The 19,103-nt window shown below is 40.6% G+C and overlaps 3 protein-coding genes across 9 annotated transcripts; 1 reads left to right on the top strand and 2 right to left on the bottom strand.

The window, feature by feature from the left end:
- Positions 1-1,714: 1,714 nt before the first annotated feature.
- LOC101484200 (proline-rich transmembrane protein 3) lies at positions 1,715-8,473 on the bottom strand. Of its 3 annotated transcripts, none has more exons than XM_004544737.3 (3): positions 8,177-8,473; positions 4,117-4,610; positions 1,715-3,782 (listed from the first exon to the last, which is right to left on the bottom strand). In XM_004544737.3, exons 2-3 carry the CDS (start codon positions 4,592-4,594, stop codon positions 2,143-2,145), a joined length of 2,118 nt encoding a protein of 705 aa, XP_004544794.1. In that variant the 5' UTR covers positions 4,595-4,610; positions 8,177-8,473; the 3' UTR covers positions 1,715-2,142. The 3 variants fall into 3 exon arrangements, with proteins under 3 accessions (XP_004544794.1, XP_076740132.1, XP_076740131.1); XM_076884017.1 differs by lacking the exon at positions 8,177-8,473 and adding an exon at positions 7,271-7,372; XM_076884016.1 differs by lacking the exon at positions 8,177-8,473 and adding an exon at positions 5,347-5,477.
- qrich1 (glutamine-rich 1) lies at positions 7,168-15,216 on the top strand. 5 transcript variants are annotated; one of them, XM_012917533.5, is made up of 12 exons: positions 7,168-7,314; positions 8,457-8,716; positions 8,791-8,859; positions 11,826-11,963; positions 12,058-12,864; positions 13,228-13,387; positions 13,567-13,721; positions 13,821-13,935; positions 14,300-14,408; positions 14,503-14,654; positions 14,743-14,833; positions 14,921-15,216. In XM_012917533.5, the coding sequence occupies exons 1-12, from the start codon at positions 7,308-7,310 to the stop codon at positions 15,108-15,110; spliced, it is 2,253 nt and encodes a 750-aa protein (XP_012772987.1). In that variant the 5' UTR covers positions 7,168-7,307; the 3' UTR covers positions 15,111-15,216. The 5 variants fall into 5 exon arrangements, with proteins under 5 accessions (XP_012772987.1, XP_004544793.1, XP_012772988.1 ...); XM_004544736.3 differs by lacking the exon at positions 7,168-7,314 and adding an exon at positions 7,328-7,450; XM_012917534.3 differs by lacking the exon at positions 7,168-7,314 and adding an exon at positions 7,418-7,555.
- Positions 15,217-16,307: 1,091 nt separating this feature from the next.
- On the bottom strand, positions 16,308-18,991 carry rpusd4 (RNA pseudouridine synthase D4). The gene is made up of 6 exons (XM_004544739.5): positions 18,398-18,991; positions 17,481-17,688; positions 17,301-17,394; positions 16,960-17,110; positions 16,773-16,870; positions 16,308-16,679 (listed from the first exon to the last, which is right to left on the bottom strand). The coding sequence occupies exons 1-6, from the start codon at positions 18,807-18,809 to the stop codon at positions 16,479-16,481; spliced, it is 1,164 nt and encodes a 387-aa protein (XP_004544796.3). The 5' UTR covers positions 18,810-18,991; the 3' UTR covers positions 16,308-16,478.
- Between the last annotated feature and the right edge of the window lie 112 nt (positions 18,992-19,103).

Raw genomic sequence — 19,103 nt, 5'->3', positions numbered from 1 at the left:
TGATAAGTGTGGGAACTACGTATTGTGGAAACACTGGGAACTGAGGGTACTGAGTCTGCCGCAGGACCTGACCACTTTCACCAGGAGGTGCGATTGGTGTTGTAGTAGGGTTAATGTTGGGTAGCAAAAGGCAAGTAACCAAAAACTCACCATCCGCTCATAAAGGAAGGAGTGAATATTCTTTATCCTGCAAGGAAATAAACTGAGTAAATGTTTGTTTACAATGTTTGACCACAAGAGGGCCCATCACACCTTGATCTGTGAGCACATGCATCAATTAGAAGGTGCAGTAAATGTCAACTGTTCAGAAAACTGTTTAACAATAGATCCACAGATGCTACACGTGTAAACACTCCAGTAGTTTTAATATCTGATTATTAACCATTAATCTTTTTTTTTTAATCTAGTGAATCTAAATTCAATAGTATCAATGCATATTCAATATTCATACACTAAATGAAAAGTGTTTGATTTAGAATAATTAGAATATTAAATATATTCAGACTTTTTGATTTGATTGATGTGGTCTGCTGGGTTTTTATGATCTATTCCAAATGAATAATTTACATTTTAAAATTAATCATTAACAAATCTTTTGTTTAAAAGTAAACAGTGAGTCGCCGGACACACCACCTCTAATAAGACAGATGTGAGATGGTATTTAGGCTATTGAAACTTACCAATTTAAGTCACTCTGATGGTCACATTTGAATGTCAGCAAAGTTTTAGGCTAAACATCAATCACACTGCTGCAGGTGTTTGCACAGCACCCACTGCATCATCATCACAAATCATCACAAAGTTTGAAAAACGATTGAGAAACTGTCACTGCAACATACAGCAAATGGAGGCAAGGCATCACACCTTTAATTATTATATAACGGTGCTTTTGTAAAATGATTTCAAAGGTAATCTCCAGAACCACCCCCTTTTCAAACTGTTGACCAATCATTCATTGCCATGTCAACCTGTAGCGGGAGAAGTCTTTGTTGTGTATGATAAGCATGTACTAGACTAATCAGCTCTGTTATCCTGTTTTTTGTGTTTGCGCACCACTGAGAAATACGACATTACGACATATGCATTGGGGCTACTGAAAGTAGAAATAAGAAGATTAAAATATTTATGGGAAAAATAACCATCGAGTTTGCGATTAAAAAAAACAAAATGTAGGTTTAAAAAAGTTCCAAATTCAGCAGGAAAAAGAAAACTCAGAAAATTTCAAATGTTTCTGAGGTTTTTTCTTGTAAATGTGCCTTTATTTAATCCTGAATTTACCACTTTGTCTCTGTACAATTTTTTTTCTTGTCAATTTATGACTTTTTGAAAATTTTGAGTTCTTCCCAATAGATTCCTTTTTTCTAACACTGGTAGTTATATCAAACAATTCAAGCTGAATAATAACACAACTAAATGCTACTAAGTTTAATTAATTCCCTTTTGTTCGGGATAATTACCCACACCCATGTCTAAAATTGAATGTTTAAATTCTATTATTTTTGTCACCTCTTCTCAAAATCTTCTGTTTCTCGGTTTTTCAGCTTTACGTAAACCAGTTTTCAGTGATCTAAACATCTACTAAAAGATTACATCCTTACACCTCCATGCTGACTGCCATTATTATGATTTGAACACAAACACACACACACACACATATTTGAGGCAAAATCAATAAAAGTAAATTTGGTATGATGTAAAACATGGTTAGCACAAAATTTATTCTTTCAATTTCTAAATTTATTGTTGATCATATTATTCATATAAATTCAAATTGATTTACAAACAAGACAGTAAAAACATCCAGTCGCTGTTGGTACACTAATCAGATGTCAACAGATAAGAGATGGTAACCTGCTGAATTAAAGGTCATCTGTCCTACATACACAAATAACACTGACAGAACAAAACATATTAGACCTTTATTATTATTAAATACTCATATTATTCACTAGGAGAAAAAAATCTGACTCAACAGATTTATTTAAGTGAAAGTACCATCATCTTCTCAAAAACATAAAGATCACATAAAAAGTGACAAATTTCAGGTCATACTGACTGTATTTTTGCATTATCAAACCCACCCATAGTAAACAGTTTTTACTAAAAGAAATATGATAGTTTATGTAAAAGAAGTTTATGTCCTTAGAGGTCTGTGACATCGTCATCTGACCAGTAATGCTGATGCATCACTGCAGAGAATTCCTCTCTCATGTATGCAGCAGCTTTAGACTCACTGCTGCCATTATTTTCAGATGCAGCACTGGGTGACTGTACTGGTTCTTTGGCCTGGAAATGGTCTAGAGATGCCGAAATGGACTCTGTGTCCATCCAGCCGTAGCTGATAAAAGCTGGAGGGAAGGGTTTTAGACCACCGTCTTCATCATTGGTGCCCATTGTCCATGAGGGAGGCGGAGGTGTGAACAGACTCCCTGCTACAAGCTGTCCGTGGTGAAAAGCATTGTCAATGCTGCGCCTGAGGTTAATAGGAGATGGGGGCCGCATGTCAAACTCTATAAGTGAAAGAATACACTCACGTTCACCAACTTTTTGCCACAGCAATGCTGCCTGAGAGTCCGAGCTGCTACTACCAGGATCAGACTTGTGCTCTGATATTTGGGTGGATGTTCGATCATCATATGGGGACATTATGTTGTTGCTGATACCTGCTTTTGACAGGTTATATTTGGACCAGTTATTTGGCATCAGGTCTTCCCAGCTTTTATCTGATTTTTTTAGTGGGACTTTCCACACAGTGGCTAACACCCTATCCCAAAAGCTTTTATCCTCCATTCTTTTGAATGCCTCCACTCTGCTCTGCACATGATCACCCCTTGTGTGACCCTTAGATGGAGTCCAGAAGATCCAAGATCCCAGGACAAGCAAAGAGAATCCCCAGGCTAACTCAAGGAGTCTCGCCCAGAACTGACTCAGCCACCAGCCCCAGCCAAAGCGCCTCCAGTTTCCCAGTAGCCCATAAAGCCAGAAGAGACTATACATCTGAAGGCTGCAGCATAGCACCCCAAGGAAAGCGCACCCTGCTATGACTCGCTTTCCGCGCCTCTCGGGCCTCTGTGAAGGAGCCCACTGTGGTAAAGAGGACCTGAGAAAGGGTTGCAGATTGGAAAGGGCCTTTGTGAGGATCCCCAAGCAAAATGGGAGGCCCCAGCAGAGGGAAAGGGTCTGTAGCAAAAGAGGGACAGCAGGGGTTAAAGTTAAAGAGTATAGATCGGCTACAAATAATGCAGAGCAATGAAATATACCAAACCCTCCAACCACCCATGGGTGCTGCAGCTTTAGTGGGAAAAGTAATAAATTTAACCCTTTCAGTGTAACCAGAGCGAGAGCAAGCTGCACCCACAGAAGAAGCTGCAGAGGAACATTATGTAGCGCTGCCAGAGTGGCATGAGACAGAATCTGACGGGTACCATAGGGGTCAAGTATGAGGAGGATGGTACGCAAAGAACCACCCATGATTAGGAAGCTATTTGCCAGGATCAGGGTGTAACAGAGGGGCCGAGGAAGCGTACATGCTCCAGCCGTCCCCACAACTGCCAGGCAAGCCATCAGCAAGAAAAGGCTGGCAGACCCAAAGACGTGCAATTCCCAGGCAAACGCCAGTGTGCGCCTCATGTCGTCCCAGAGCAGACTGGTGCCATTAAAGTTTTTAAGAACAATACACGGCCCAACACCCAGCACGCAGGGGCCTCCAGGTTCTGAAGGTTTATAATTTATCATGGAAGTAAACGCACTGGTATGGAAAGGAAGTTTAGGGCGGTCTCCACCTGAAAGAAAGAGAAGATTTTATATTTTTAATTAAAAATAATTTCATGGTGAATTTTTACATACTGTACTGTTAGCCCGATTACCAGCATAGTTGCACAGCATGCAGTGTCACAGACAGCTACATCGAACCAAAAGATCCAATATCAATCACTTTTACTTTATTTGCTTTTTAAATAGATTTAAATTTGATTTTTCATACAAAAATGTGAAAAGAAGGATATAATTTTATACTAGATCTCACTGTGACCACCTGACAATTTGATGCAGTTAAAGAAAAACGTCAAGTAATGCACTATGTGCGCTACTTCACTTCCATATCACAGCTTTACTTACGAGTTGGGAAGTTGTGTTTCACAGCAGAGGTATGACTCTCTTGTAAGCGCTCTGCTGTTATGTGGCCGCCTTCCAGCAGAGCTCCCTCTGAGATTACGGGTGCACTGGGGTGAGTGTTTCCTGTAATTGAAGTATTAGCTTTGTCAGCTCTTTGGTCCAGAGGCCCTGAGTGGTGCAGGCTGGGTTCTGTCCCCACTATGATTCCAGACCCAGAGTGGGTTTCTTTGCTCAATGGAGTGACAGCCTGATTGATGAGTTGCTGCAACTCCATGCTGCCAACACTATACCGGCTGCCTTCTACAGGGCTTTCTGATTGAAAGATTACTTCCCTGGCCAAGCTGTCCAGGCTGCTGTTGTTTCTGGCTCCACTTTGAGTTGTTTGGACTGAGCCAGAGTTGGATGGTGAATGCGAAGACTGAATAAGGCTTCCAAGTGAAGAGAGGGACACGGTTAGTGTCACAAAGAGCAGACGCCCCATTTTTGACAGCCAAGATCTGTAGAGAAGACAGAGCGAAAGCACTGAAACACGTTTCCATGCATTCAGGTTCCTAATGTCCCTAGCACTAAAATTAACAGTCTAAAAATATGCTTTACAGTTTTTCTGAAGCTAACGCAAAACTTCAGCCAACCAAGATAATAAAAAGCCTCTTTTAATAAAAAGTTCCTCTTTTGTTGCCACACTTTCACAGCAACTAAATAATCAAAAACTGCTTTGGTAAACACAAACATATGTACTAAAAATATTTATTGATGTCAAGATGGCTAAAACTTGATTTTACCTTGAAATAAACACTGAAACACTTTCTTCACAGCCATAATGGGGAGGTAAATGATTATTAAATATATTTAGATTCACACAGACGAACTTTTATGTTTCAGTTCTAAATGACAATATTTTCTACGTGTAATCTGGAGGATGTGCACCCTCTACAATAAATGCACATTTGAATCAGCAAAATTACAACACAACTTTGGAAAAACTGTTCACAATATGAGTCAGTCGGACCAAAAATATAAAGTAGCCATTTCAGTAATAAATCAGGCAGTGTAAACAATAGGTATCTAAATGCAATTAGAAAGACTAGAAAATGCTGTGAATCCAGAAAAACTCTGAAAAACTGAAATATTTTACCCCTTCATAGTTCAGTTATGATTCAGGCAAACACAAGTATAAAACACACATGACAACACATCATTCAGCTGTCAAATCAGTCTAACTCATTGACTTACCTGCGATCAAGTCTTATTTTCTGCTTTCTTTTTAGTGCATCACGGGTTGTGCTGCATCTCTGGTAAAAGTATGTGTAAAGCCTGATTTCTGAGGTGATACACAAGGTGCATCACAGTGAGCCTTGAACATACTGACTGGCGCGCTCACAACTAACTAACGGCTTATTGCACCTGCTGGTTACTTGGCAACTTTCCATCACTATGTCGCTAGTAAAACAAAGACCTGATTACCATGGCCCATTTCTGGAGAAAAAAAGTTGAATAAATAATTCCTGTTTATTGTTTGCAGTGTTCATAAATGAAGGATTTTAAAATGAAAATCAAAGTTGTAAATGACCGACTGTTAATAACAACCTACAAGCCTTCTGTTTTGTTTTAATGGCAGCTGTTTAAAGGTAAATCCTTCTCAAAAGGATTACATTAAGATTCTTACAGTGGCATAAAGTCACCTGCAGTGATAAGCCAGTAAGTCACGAGCCAAGTAAGCTGTTTCATGCCAACTTACTAGCTTATTATTTTTCCAGAGTGTGCATGTGAAAGACTTACGCTTTATGATCAAATTAGGAGAGTGTTAGTCACCACTCAGATGAATCCTGTGGTCTTTTCTCTATCAATAATGGATCAGCTTTCTTTCCTCTTAACGTCCACAATGGTGATAGTGTTCGGGCTAGATTTTGCTAAACAGGCAGATTTTCAGAAACTAGAAGATGTTACATTTCAAATGAAGATTCACCGCATTATGACTTTCGTTTTTTCCATGAACCCTCTTAGTTCCAAGTCATCTTTGCTGACAGCCCCAATTTAGCCTCAAACCATAAACTTAACCCTGTATTTTGGAGAAAAGCCAGTATATATTATACTGGAAAAAATAGTTCTGTTGCATATGTTAAAATAATTTTGTCCCCTTACTGCAAAGAATTTGGACATTTTCTTTTTAAATTACATCTTCTAGGATCATTGCTTGTGATGAGAGACCTCAAGGGGTTAATTATAATAGACTCAGAATTTGGGTGTTTTAAAGTCTATAAACAGGGGTGGACATTTAACAAGAACCTATCCTTAACCCTAGATGTGTTGCCAACACCCTGGAAGATGTTAAGCAGTTAAAGAAAAATGTACACATACTACATAAACGCTGCCATAAGAGAGCCCTTGTAGAGTCAGAGATAGTCTGCAGCGAGTGTGGGAATTAACTCTTTCCAATCCAGTGTGTAGAGGACACAGCCTATGCACACAGCGCATCTGTCTAGGTCCACCTTAAGAAGGGCAAGAGGCAGTTTGTTGTGGAGGGAACAGGGGGAGGCCCTCAGTAGCACATGCCTGGCTCTTTAAGGCAGACTGGGGAAGTTAGAACAAGTTAAAGGCACATGCATTCATGTTTACCAAGCTTCAGGAGAACCATCCTGGAAGAAAATGTTTGTGTTCATTTAAAGTCACGTATCTTGATTTCCAGAGTCAGAGGAAATAAATTAAACAGTTAATAATAAAATAAAATGATTAATAATCAAAAACAGAGACATCATAACATAAAAACAGTTTGACCGAAAATAATAATTTAAGTAAGGAATCCCTACTAAAATATTTTAAAATAAAATAAATAACCAAGGCCAATTAACCACATAATGTGGCCAATATCTATCTAATTTAAAACTATACAGATCCTACTTTTCTGTAATATTAGAACAGATATCTAATAGTATGACAATGATCAGTCATTATTTTGTCTGATTTTTAAATTAATCCTCAATGAAAGGAGTGGTATTGTAAAAGGCTGTCTATTTATTGCGATCATTCAAACTGGGTATCTGTGTATATAGGTTCTATCATTTCAATGCAAATGACCCTGTTTTAATCTGAGAGACTGTGATTATCTTGCACTGCCAGATTACGGTTGACCCACCGTTACAGATGAGACATGCCCTACCTTTAACTACACAAATGTGGTTGCACTTCTCGTCCAAATGTCATGTAAGTTTTCATAACAGTGCTGCTCTTGCTACCGGGATGGGAGCTGCAGTTATCAGCCCGTTGGTTGGCAGAGCAGTGTGGAGAGCAGCCGCGTTGTTTTCGGGGCCTATACTTCCGTCATTTTATGTCTCACTTGGTAAACAGTGTGTGGGGTTTTGTGCGTGTGTCGCTGAGTGGTGTTTTTTTGGACATACGACGTGGGATTTCGCCGCATAACTAAACCTGCGCTTTGCTGGAAGTGGTAAACTTTTAACACAACCCGGAGCTCAGCGTGAAATAAGCAGACGTCAGAGAATCGGCCAATGGTTAAATTTTATCTCCGTGTAATCACGGCATTGTTTTGCGGTATTGCACAGCTGCTAAAATGTGCTATGTAGCCAAGTAAATGGTATGCTGGTGGTAGCTGTTAGACGTTTATCGGCTTTTTGGTTTTAAACACCGTGCCTTGGCGGAAACAAGAGGATTTCATTTTATTTAAGGTAGCATGACAGGATCCAGAGCAGCCGAGCTAGCTCGCTAGCTAACGTTAGCACAGTGGTTAGCCAGCGAGGTGTTGCTGTGTTAAATACAGTTCGATAGCCTCTATTATGAGTAAAACTATAGCCGTGTTGTATAAGTTACGGCATAAATTATATTGGTATTCAACAGTGTAGAATGCAGTCGGCGGTTGCTACTCAGTGAACTATCCATATGGGTTGTGGCAAAACAGCGCCTAGCTAACATTGTTAAGCTAGCATGCTAACAACTAGCTGTCACATAAACTGTCAATATAATGAAACCAGGCACCATTGTTGGTGCGTTGCTTCATTACTTCATTGCTATTAAACCCAGTTAATCGCTCATAGTAAACATTTAGGTTTACCTTTCAGCTAATCTGTGATTGCAGTGTTTCTTAATTGTAGGAAAAGTTGATTTAAGCAAAGCACAGTCATTGTATTAGCTCCAAGCCAAATGCATTTAACATAGCAACCCTAACGTTCCCAACCTTACTGACAAACATTTAAACTGCATCATTGTAGTTGTATGTAAGAGAGAAAAGCTGTCTCTCATCATTTTACATGAACATTGCAAATGCAGCTTGTTTAGGATGTAATGGATGTAACTGTGCTCTTAGAAGTGTAAAAGAAAAATCTCCTTTCCAGGTCCAGTGACGATGAACGAGCAGGAGAGTGGGGTGGTCTCCTTTGACGAATATGTGCGGCAAAAGGCCCGCACTGTGCCTCAGCACAGGATGAAGGAGTTCCTGGAGTCTCTTGCCAAGGGCCCAGAGGTGCTGCAGGAGTTCAGCCAGCAGGAAGGGGCAGCCACCAGTACAGCCATGGTGTACCATCAGCAGGGTGCCAACTGTGTTTACACAGACAGCACGGAGGTGGCAGGATCTCTCCTGGAGCTGGCCTGTCCAGTAAGACACTTTATATTGGGTGTTGAATTATGTTGTTTGGTGGTTTGCAATTACATGTAAATGTTTTATAACAGGTACAGGTGACCTCAACAGAGATGTCACCCCAGCTGCATCAAGGATCTGAACAGCAGCTTCAAGTGCAGGTTAGTTTCTTCTTGTTTCAGCTGCTCTTGTTATTGGTCGGATCATCTGCCTCCATCTCACCCTATCTCACCCTATCCTCCTCTTTCACACAAACTCTCAAAGTTTGCATCCACACTGCTCAACCTGACCTGGCCCAATGATGTATTCATTTCTAATCATATCCATCCTGGTCACTCCAAAAACAAATCTGAGCAACTTCAGCTCTGTGACCTGCAGTCCCGCCTTGTCTTACTGTCAGTGCCACTGTCTCCAAACCGTAGATCAGAGCAGGTCTCACTACCGTCTTTTAAATTCTTGTTGCTATCCTTCTGTCACAAATCACCCTGCCACTTGTCTCCATCCACTCAACCCTGCCTGCACTCTCTTCTTCACCTCTGTTGTGCACTGTTTGTTGCTTTGCATGGTTGATCCTAGAAATTTAAACTAATCGAACATGATGTCATTTGCAAACGTAGTCCACAGAGACTCTTCCTGCCTAACCTCATACAAAAACATAGTGTGTTTAAATTTTATATAGCCGATTGTCCTCTCAGTCTCAGCACACCACAATTACTCACTAGTGTTTGTGTCATTACATAGAGACCAGAATATGTTACAAATTATTAGTTACTGTTTTAAAAAGCAGTGCGTTATTTTTGCATTACTCCATAGCATAGCCTGATACACTGTCACACATATGAGAATGCATCTATGTTGACATTAAAAACCTGAGGCTACTAAGGATGTACCAGTCCAGCTTTTTCCCTTTCTGATCTGACACCACTGCTTTGACTGTGAGTCTCTGCTGATGTACTGATTTGATCTCAGTGTTGGATTAGAAAGCTGTATTTCTCACTGTGAGGAAGAGATTGAAATAAGGGTGGGTAATTATAGATTCAAAATTTATATCATGATATTTCATCAGAAAATTTGTGCTAATTTTGGTGATATAGAAAAAAAAATACAAAAATTTTAAACACTTGCAGACAGCAGCTTTTTTTGTAAGTACATGAAGTGCACTCTCTTACTGAAATGAAATTTGAAATGTGAATCTGTCAAAACAAGATGGCAACAGCATTACATACAGTGACACAGCATACGTCAAATGTAATCACAAAAGTAGCCGAGGTAGTGTTTCCATGTAAGTCTGTATAAACATATAAAATAACTGCTTAACATTTGAGTTTATCAATAACTAAAGTAGCTTAACCTCAAACACCTGCGCAGTATTGTCATATAATTAACCTGAAAACGTTTTTTTGTTGTTTTTTTTTTACCCAGGATGTTTTATGTTGTTTTTTTTTTTTTTCTTGGGTTGAGCTGTTTAAACACCTGCAGGTGATTGATTTGGTAATTTCTACCCACCATTGGCTCTTCCTGTCGTAGTAATGCTTAGTTTGAGGCATTTGTTTACTTTTGGCTTACATGTCAGGAGCTGCGAGGCTCTCCTCAAAGTTTCTCCACCTTTTGCAGGAGTGGTTTTCTGGAATATTTGAAAGGTAGCTCCCTTTTTACTAAATCTATCAGAGGCTGACATGTTGCTGTTCCTCTCAGACATGCCTGGGTTTTTCTCCTAGTCCTACATTTGAAAATGTAAATGTGAGACATTGCTGTAGCCAAACCATCAAAATATGACACTCTTATAGCACATAAAATGTGTACTGGTGTTGTCTTTATCAGCTATAGATGTGAATCATTTGTATGAAATGAGGTCATACTCCACTTAAGTTTTCACAAGTTTTGAAAAGGGTTAGGGTTAAAAACAGGCTATAAATTTACAGAATTTATGGTATTTATTATTGAAAAAGGGAGGATATAGAAATATATTCTTGTTCATTTAATCTATTTGCACTGGACTGGAGTCATTAGGCTGCAAACTGGTGTCATTTACAGGCGTTGTACTTTCTTCATCAAGAATGAGACAGCTGGAGTGAAATTAACTTTAACTGACTTGATCACATTTTAAATTATAATTATATCATAAGTTTAGTAAACACTCCTAAAAAGTGTTACACAAAACTTTCCATCTTGCATGACTGGACAGAGCATAATGAGAGTGAAAGTAAACAGGAGGAAAGTTTCCAGTTAAATAAATGCTTCTGCAGATGTACAGATAGAAGTTGTTGGTGTAGCAGCATGAAATGACCCCAAACCTCCCTCCATGCTGTGTTAGCTGTGGCGCTAACTGCTGCTGTTATCTGGTAAACAGAAAACATTGTAGAACTCAAAGGAATGGATCCCATACTGACCCAAAAAGTTGGATCGAGTATTGGACTGATATCCAATCCAAATATCAAAGCAGTGCCTTCTGAGAGGCTACAGTCAGGCTCACTGGAAGGAATCCCTTTCCTACTGAATACAAACAGAAGATCTTTCACTTAGTATTTAAGTATGCATACAGAGCCAACAGGAAATGTGAAAACCACGCAAAGGAGCACTTTACAGAAAAATGTTGTGGTCACAATGATTCTTCAGTAGGAAAAGGTGCAGGTGGAAATGGAGGATACATTTCTGACTGGTTATACTGATTTGTACCATCACATTGTAGTCCTTCTGTGCAATAAAAATTAAAGCAATGTAAATGTTTTTAATGTAATTGGAAAGAGGGTGTTTGCTTTTTGTTTGCCTGTTGTGCAGATAATTAAAGACCTTGTAGCACAATCAATGAAATATCTGTTTGATTAGTAGCAGAAGTTAGTTCTATGAAGTATCACAAGCCAAAAAAAAGATCAACTTTCTCTCAGGATTATGGTTGCTGTTTCATGCTTGTTCAATTCACATTAATGTAATTAAAACAGGATCGGTCACCTCAGACATGGGTGTATCTTACTGAGACTTCAAATGTATAAACTTGAGACGCCTTATGACTTTGATGACTGTTGTGTTGTTCATAGCAGAAATGTCAAAGAAAAGTATTTCAGTGTGTTTATGATTCATAAGGTTGCTTACAAGTCTGTTTGTTTTTCTTACTCTCCCTCTGTGCCAGGTTCAGATCCAAGAACAGCAGGGCCAAACAGTTGGTCAGGTTCTTCAGGTGGCCCACCCCTCTCAGCAGGACATACAGGGAATCTCAACAGCCCAGCTTGTGCAGGCAGGAGAGCTCACAGAGGAGCAGCAACAGCAGGTAGAGGATTAACTTCAGTTACGTCTATCAGGTTTTTCCATGTTTCCCCATTTAAACAAACAAACAAAAAAAACATGTTTACTGTGTTTCACAGATTCAGGCTCAGTTGGTTGCCGCCGTAGCTGGAGGACAACAAATCCAACTGTCAAGTGGCCAACAAATCCAGTTGCAGGGAATGCAGCATATTCAGTTGCCTGGGGGACAGCAAATTCAACTTCAGGCCGGCCAGCAGATTCAGTTACAGGGTGGGCAACAAATCCAGATCCAGACCATTGAGACCATGACTCCTGCTCAGCAACAGGACTCTACCAGGGAGGCAGAGCGGAGGCCCAGCACTATCCCCACTGTTCTCCAACCAGCCAAGAAGCGTAAGATGGATGTCCCCCTAGCTGTTTCGTATGCTGTTCCACAGGGGCAGCAGGTGGCTACAGTTTTAGCCATCCCTCAAGGCCAGCAGCAAAGTTATGTGTCCCTACGACCGGATTTGCTCACAGTTGACAGTGCTCAGCTGTACAGCACTACAGGAACAATCACAGGTCCCCAAGGTGAGACCTGGACCATCCCTGTGTACTCCACTCCACAGCAGCAGGGTGTAACTCACATTGCTATACCACAGGAGACGTATAGCACAGTGCAAGTAACTACCGCCAACGGCAAGGACAAAATGTCCCCAAATTCCACATCGAGGTCTGCCGACGTGCATTCGGCCACCACTGCAACGCAGGAAGAGATCGTGCAGACCCTCTTCCCAGCACAGTTCATGAACGGCAACATTCATATCCCCGTGGCAGTGCAGACCGTAGGAGGGACATACAACACTACACAGTCAGTGCAAATATGGGACCCAAATCAACAGCAGAGTCAAGGGGAAGATGGACAAGACCAGCAGCTCCATCTGCAGGTTAGAAAAGACTCCGTCTTACAGTTGTACTCTGGTCCTCGATGATTATGGCTGGAACTAAATTTGCCCTGTGCAAATGTAACAGAACATAACTGATAATTGTTGCTTTGGTCATAATCATGATGGTGTTTTCAAAAGTTCATGTTTATTTTTAGCCTTTTTTTCCTTTCTGAATTAAGAATGTGAACTAGTTTAACTAGGACTAGTTAATACTACTAATCATAACAATACCATGTTACAACATAACAGTATTATCATACTATGAATTACCATCATGTAATTAATAAGATGTGTTTAACTCTGCTGCCATCTTTCTCAAAAACCTTTTTTTTTTTTTTTTTTCCCTTTGCTCTTCTACTGCAGGGTCAAGTAGCCACTGAAGCTCAGGGCGAAGCACCCACAGAGATTCTGGTTCCTGTGTGTCTAAAGCCAGAGGAAGGGCTGGAGGTTTGGCGCCTTTGGGTGAAGAGAAAAAATGCTGAACTAAGCAAACGGGAAACAACAAAGCTTGCGCCCATAGGACGTAAGTAGGCCTGTTACAGTTGTCTCAGTAACAGTGAGCTCTTGCTGAAACCAGAGGAAGTCACAACATTTTGCTGTTGGCACTCTGTAGTACGTACTGTTATTCTTAGTCACCTAGAAGTAAAGTCAGTTTTACACTGCTTCTCCAAACGTAGTGTTTTCTGGTATTTCTGCGTTCAGGTCGTCAGCCCCTGCGTTTTCAGGAAGATCTGGTATCCAGTGCAGTGGCGGAGTTAAACTTGGGTCTTTCCCTGATGACTCAGGAGGCACGAGGATCCGAGGACGAACAGTTTGCTCCCGATGTCCTGTATTATGTTTTCTTGTGTATACAGAAGGTTAGTATCTCCATACTCAACCACAAAAAGGCAGGAAGAATAAAACTAAGGCTGAAATTGCTTTTCTGTGTTGTTTGGGTTTTTTTTTCTTTTTTATAGTATCTTTCTGAAAATGGACGTGTGGATGATATTTTCAATGATCCATATTACACTCGATTTTGTGAAAGTTTACACAAAATCCTGCACGACTGGAAACCCACTGTGCATCCTTTAGGTAAGGCAAAATCCACAATTTTGTAATTGTTTTCGATATTCAGGCAGCATTTACATGTCCATTGTCGAGTGTTTACATACATCTTTGACATTTGGGATCTTTTCTGGCATGATTGTCATAGCAACAACCATCAGTCATTCACAAGATTAAAAGAGCTTCTGTTGCCTGTTTGCATTAGCCATGCTAGCTGCACTTTACTAACCTTATGCAGTTAACAGCATTTTTTTTGGCAAGGACGAGCTAAGCAGCAGATCGACGATTTAGTTCGGGATCACATCATCCTGTTCAACATGACGGAGATGCGCTGAAGCCTTAAACACATGCATGTGAATCCTGCCGTACTCATGGTATGTTTTCCTCTTAGGTTATATCATCCCAAGTCACGTGACAGAGGAGATGCTGTGGGAGTGTAAACAGCTTGGCGCACATTCACCTTCCACATTGCTCACAACTCTAATGTATTTCAACACTAAGTGAGTAACCATTGAATGGCCCTTAGTCTTTTATCCTCTCTCTAATCGCTCAGAGTCAAATACCGAATATGGTACAATGTCGTATTTGTTGCAGGTATTTCCACTTGATAACACCTGAACAGCACATGAAAGTAGCTTTCTCTAAAGTCTTAAGACACTCAAGGAAGAACCCAACTAACGCCAAGGACAAAGCAACCAGTATTCGCCTTCTCAAAGGGCAAGGCCTACACAGTGCTGGACAAAAAGGTACTCTCTTGCTCAGGTCGTGATTAGCTCAGTGTTGGATAGCAGAAATGCCCGTTGTTGACCTGTTGCTGTGTACTGCATCATTTAGGAACCGATGACATGTATGAAGAGCAGATCGAGGATCCTGCGAATCCTCTTCGTTGTCCCATCAAACTTTATGACTTTTACCTCTTCAAATGGTGAGCAGCACTTCAGCTTAGTAGGATTTATGTGATGATTACTCTTCAGTTTACACCCCCAGACACATGCTTAACTTTCTTTTCCAGCCCACAGAGCGTTAAAGGACGTAACGATGCGTACTACATGACTCCAGAGCCTGTCGTTGCACCAAACAGCCCGATGTGGTACTCCTCTCAGCCCCTCACAATTCAGCAGGTGGAACAAATGCTGTCTCGCATCATCGTGGTCAGAGAGATCCAGGAGATCATCTGTGTTGTTCCAGAAAATGTGAGCTAGATTGAGGACTTGGCTCACAGGAACTTGTTCTCCAGATTGTTGACTATGCAGTATCCATCCTGACTATTATCATCGATGGCCATTAAAATAAAGTGGAACAACTTCTGAGGAGAGTATCATGATTATGCTCATCAGATCCATAAATTCTTCTCTTCTTATTATCTCTGTTTTTGACCGGTGGGTTGGACTTCTCGTTCTCTTGGCTGCCTTTGTAAGATATCACCTCTGTAACTTTTGAACCGGCAAGTGAGCAAGACTTTAGTCTCTTCTCAGCTGGGCAGAGATGATACACGTTCGTGTACAAAGTCAATCTTATAAATGATTAAACAACTGTAATCTTTTCTTTCTTAACCTCACAGGCTGTTCATGTCTTAATTCTCTAGTACCACTAGTAATAATCTTAAGACAGTTACAGGGACCAGTGCTCACAACTTTTTTTTAAAAATACATTTTGGACCATGTATGATAAGTTTGAATCTGAAATACTTGTGCCTGTTTTTTCCAAAACATAATTACATGATATTGCTTGTGGAATAAGTTAAAACTCAATCATTCACATGGTTAAGTGCTACAGATCGGTGACAAATTGAAGGCAAAACCAGTGTGTTTCAGTAACTTGGTTGCCTGTGCTGCCTCTTTAACTCAGCTGTAGTGAAGGACACAATTTTTCTTTATCTAGAAGATATCCTCTAAATGGGTATTTTAACCATGGTAGTGGCCATGTTGGCCCAAACTCCCCCGCAGGGCACTTTTTGTTTAAGATCCGGTGACTCCAGAGGTCATAGCCTGATTCATAATTTCATAGCTCAAGTATTTCAACCCCTTCCTGCATCCTGGGAGATGCCACTCGTGTCAAAACTGAAGCATTTTAACATAGGATTAATGTGAGCTGAGACGTACTCCCTCAGCATAACTGAGACACCATATACTGTTGGATTTTTTTCCCTTTAATTTGTCACCTATATCTGTATATTGTAGTCATTCAGATTTTTCTCAGGATAAAACTAACATCTGAAACACCCATCAAGGATTTTTGCCAACGTATTCCTTCATGTATGTGTGTATAGTAGGTTATTAAACAATATATGCAGATGGAATCTTTGTAGTAAGTCATGTCAAGCTGAAACATAATGATTACTGTCTTCTAAAAAGAAAAAGTGAGCTGTGGGTCTTTTTAATAATGACGCATTTGAATGGTTCTTATTCAGTTCCATAGCATCAGTTTTTAATAATTAACACATTCTGTTCCACATCTGTCCACTATCACACGTATCGGCGCTGTAGTTACACATCCTGATGTTCTATTCCACATTTAAATTACATTTAACAGGGTTGGACTGTTAAACGCTGAACAAAGCAAGGAGATGATCACGTTCGTTTTTCATCTGGGAGAGTTATATGCAGTCGGCCCAGTGTTTGGGTGAAGTATTTCGGTAGCGGGCAGGACACGTTGACGTCAGCTTGGCTGCTTCCTGGCAGCGTCAGCTGTCGTGCATGTAAATGAAGGGGGAGGTGCCGAACCTTGCTCTGTTCAATCCCAAGTTTTCCCAACACACGTTCTGGTAATTTCTGTGGAAGGAAATGTATTATTTAGTCATCATTTGTGACAAAATAGAAATCAAACTCTTATACATGTTAAAAAAGAGACTGTAAACATCTTACCTGTGGTGCCAGTTTGCTCCAGTGGGAATATTTGTGGTCACCAAGAATGGGACACCCGAGAGCAAAGGCCATATGAACCCTCATCTGGTGCTTCACTCCTGTGAACACAATGAAGCAGAAAAATACCGAACATGTGCCCAGGCAGGTTTTTGGGATGATTTCCTTTTGTTCACATGTGCACTGTTACCTGTAAAAGGCTGGAGTTCCACAAGGCTGCAACCACTGCTGCTGTCCAGGACTCTGTACTTCGTCAATGCTGGATGAGCTTGGCGATGACTTCGGACTTTGGTTACACCATCACCTTCATCGTTCAGTCTGTAAAGAGGACTCAGAGCCATCTGAAATCAAAGAAGTTGTTATGAGACTGGAAAATGCAAACCATTATTTAAACAATAACTAGTAATTTACTCAAATGCTCTGGACAACAAACCCAAACTAATTTAATGTGTAATAAACATACTAACTACTAAGCTAAAAGCCGTACATACAAGGATGTTTAAAGCAATGATCATACAGAATAAGAGGCACCTTGTAGTGTGGCTGAGGACCTGTGACCTCTCTCTCTATGATGGGAATATCAATCAGACCTTCAGATGGCACAGGAACACCAACCGTGATAACCCTGAAAAGGAACAACATAACTAACATGCAGTGGGAGTATTAGCATGTACATTATTTAATTAATCCTTATCAGTTTCCCCTACTCACCAGTACTTCCTCTCCACTTTGTTATTTCTATTCAGAGCGAGTACGTGCTCCACCACTTCATCCCTCCTGGCCAGCAGGAGAGTTCCCGTTGAGTCCTTTTCTAGACCCAGACAGGGAATGAGCTGAGAATCAGACTTGATCTTCATCCCATCCATCATTTTTGAGAGAACAGGAAGCACAGAGGTGATGGATGTGACGTCGGAGTCATCTGGGAGACAGCAGCAACATTACATTTGTGGTGCCAGTTAGACATCCCAGCTTCAGTGTGATAGCTGACATTTTTATGGTCATTCCAGCTGTTCTCAGTAATGATACTGCATGTCTCCTAACAATAACAACAACAATAATAATAATAATAACAACAATACTGAGCCTGTTTAAGAACACCTTAATATGTACAACAATAAAATATAGTCTCACCACATAATTTTTCATACACATGTTTAACTGTTCATTAATACAAATATCTAATTAGATAATCACATTAATTTAGCATGCAGGCATCAATAATGGTCAATAATTCAGAGCCATGATCAGAATGGGAAAGAAAGGTGATTTAAAAGACTAAATGTGGCATGGCTCTTGGTGTCAGACAGGCAGGTTTGAGTATTTTATAAAGTTTCCCAATCATCTTTCGGGTTCACACAGAACAGTACAAATGGATGATGTCAGACGATGTTTTCTTGGCACACTCTGTGCCCTTTAGTACCATCGTTTAAACACCACAGTCTACCTGAATATTGCTGCTGACCATGTCCATTGTAAAACACCATGTTACAAAGATCTCATATTGTTTTTTTTTTTCTTAACATTACAATGAGTTGATTTTTATTTTTATTTCAAACTGAAAATAAAAACTTTTTCAAACTTCTTGTCAGTGTAATCAGATTAAAGAAGACAGCCCAGTGTTGGTTTACCTGCCACAGGGATGCCGTAGGGTTTGTTGACGATCACTACATCCTTGTCCTGGTACAGCACGCTTCTGTGGAGGTGTTTGGCGAGCACGTTGGGGTGCACATTTTGTAACTGTACACTGAACCGTTTCAGCTCCATCACCCTCCTCTGCTGGGCAGACATGGGAGGCGCTGTCTCTCGGGTCTTCGACTTCTCTCCTCGGATCTTACGGGCCAGGTCAACGGCTCTAACACGGGGTTTGTCATCTGCGTCGGAGCCTGGAGTGTGGTTGGCAGCGGTGCTCTGACCCCGGGCGAGGGGCGGTGTTGTCTGCGGACACTGGCGGCAGGTTGTCCGGGGTTTGGCCAGACAGAAGAGCACATCCAGGCCGGAGCGCCGGTCAAACACACGCGCTAGTCTCCCACAGCTGTTCATCACGGCACTGAGTGAACCTCACAGACCAGACGGCGCACACGAGCTTCAAAACACAAGCATGAACTCTGAAGTTATTAAAGAAGTTCCGGGCCAAGCCTTTCAGAATAAAAGCATAATTTCATCCATTCATTCAAATTAAAATAATTCTGACATATTAGACACTATATAGATAAAACCAAACGACAAACGATATAACTATCCGTTTAAATGCTCTTAAACATAACAAATACACACTGCGTAAATGTAAAAAAGCATTCCGGTAATTTCCGCCTTTCTCTCAACGGGTGTATTTGT

Source organism: Maylandia zebra, linkage group LG5 (genome assembly GCF_041146795.1).
Source record: "Maylandia zebra isolate NMK-2024a linkage group LG5, Mzebra_GT3a, whole genome shotgun sequence".
Classification (NCBI taxonomy): Eukaryota; Metazoa; Chordata; class Actinopteri; order Cichliformes; family Cichlidae; genus Maylandia; species Maylandia zebra.
This window is presented reverse-complemented; position numbering and strand designations above follow the sequence as displayed.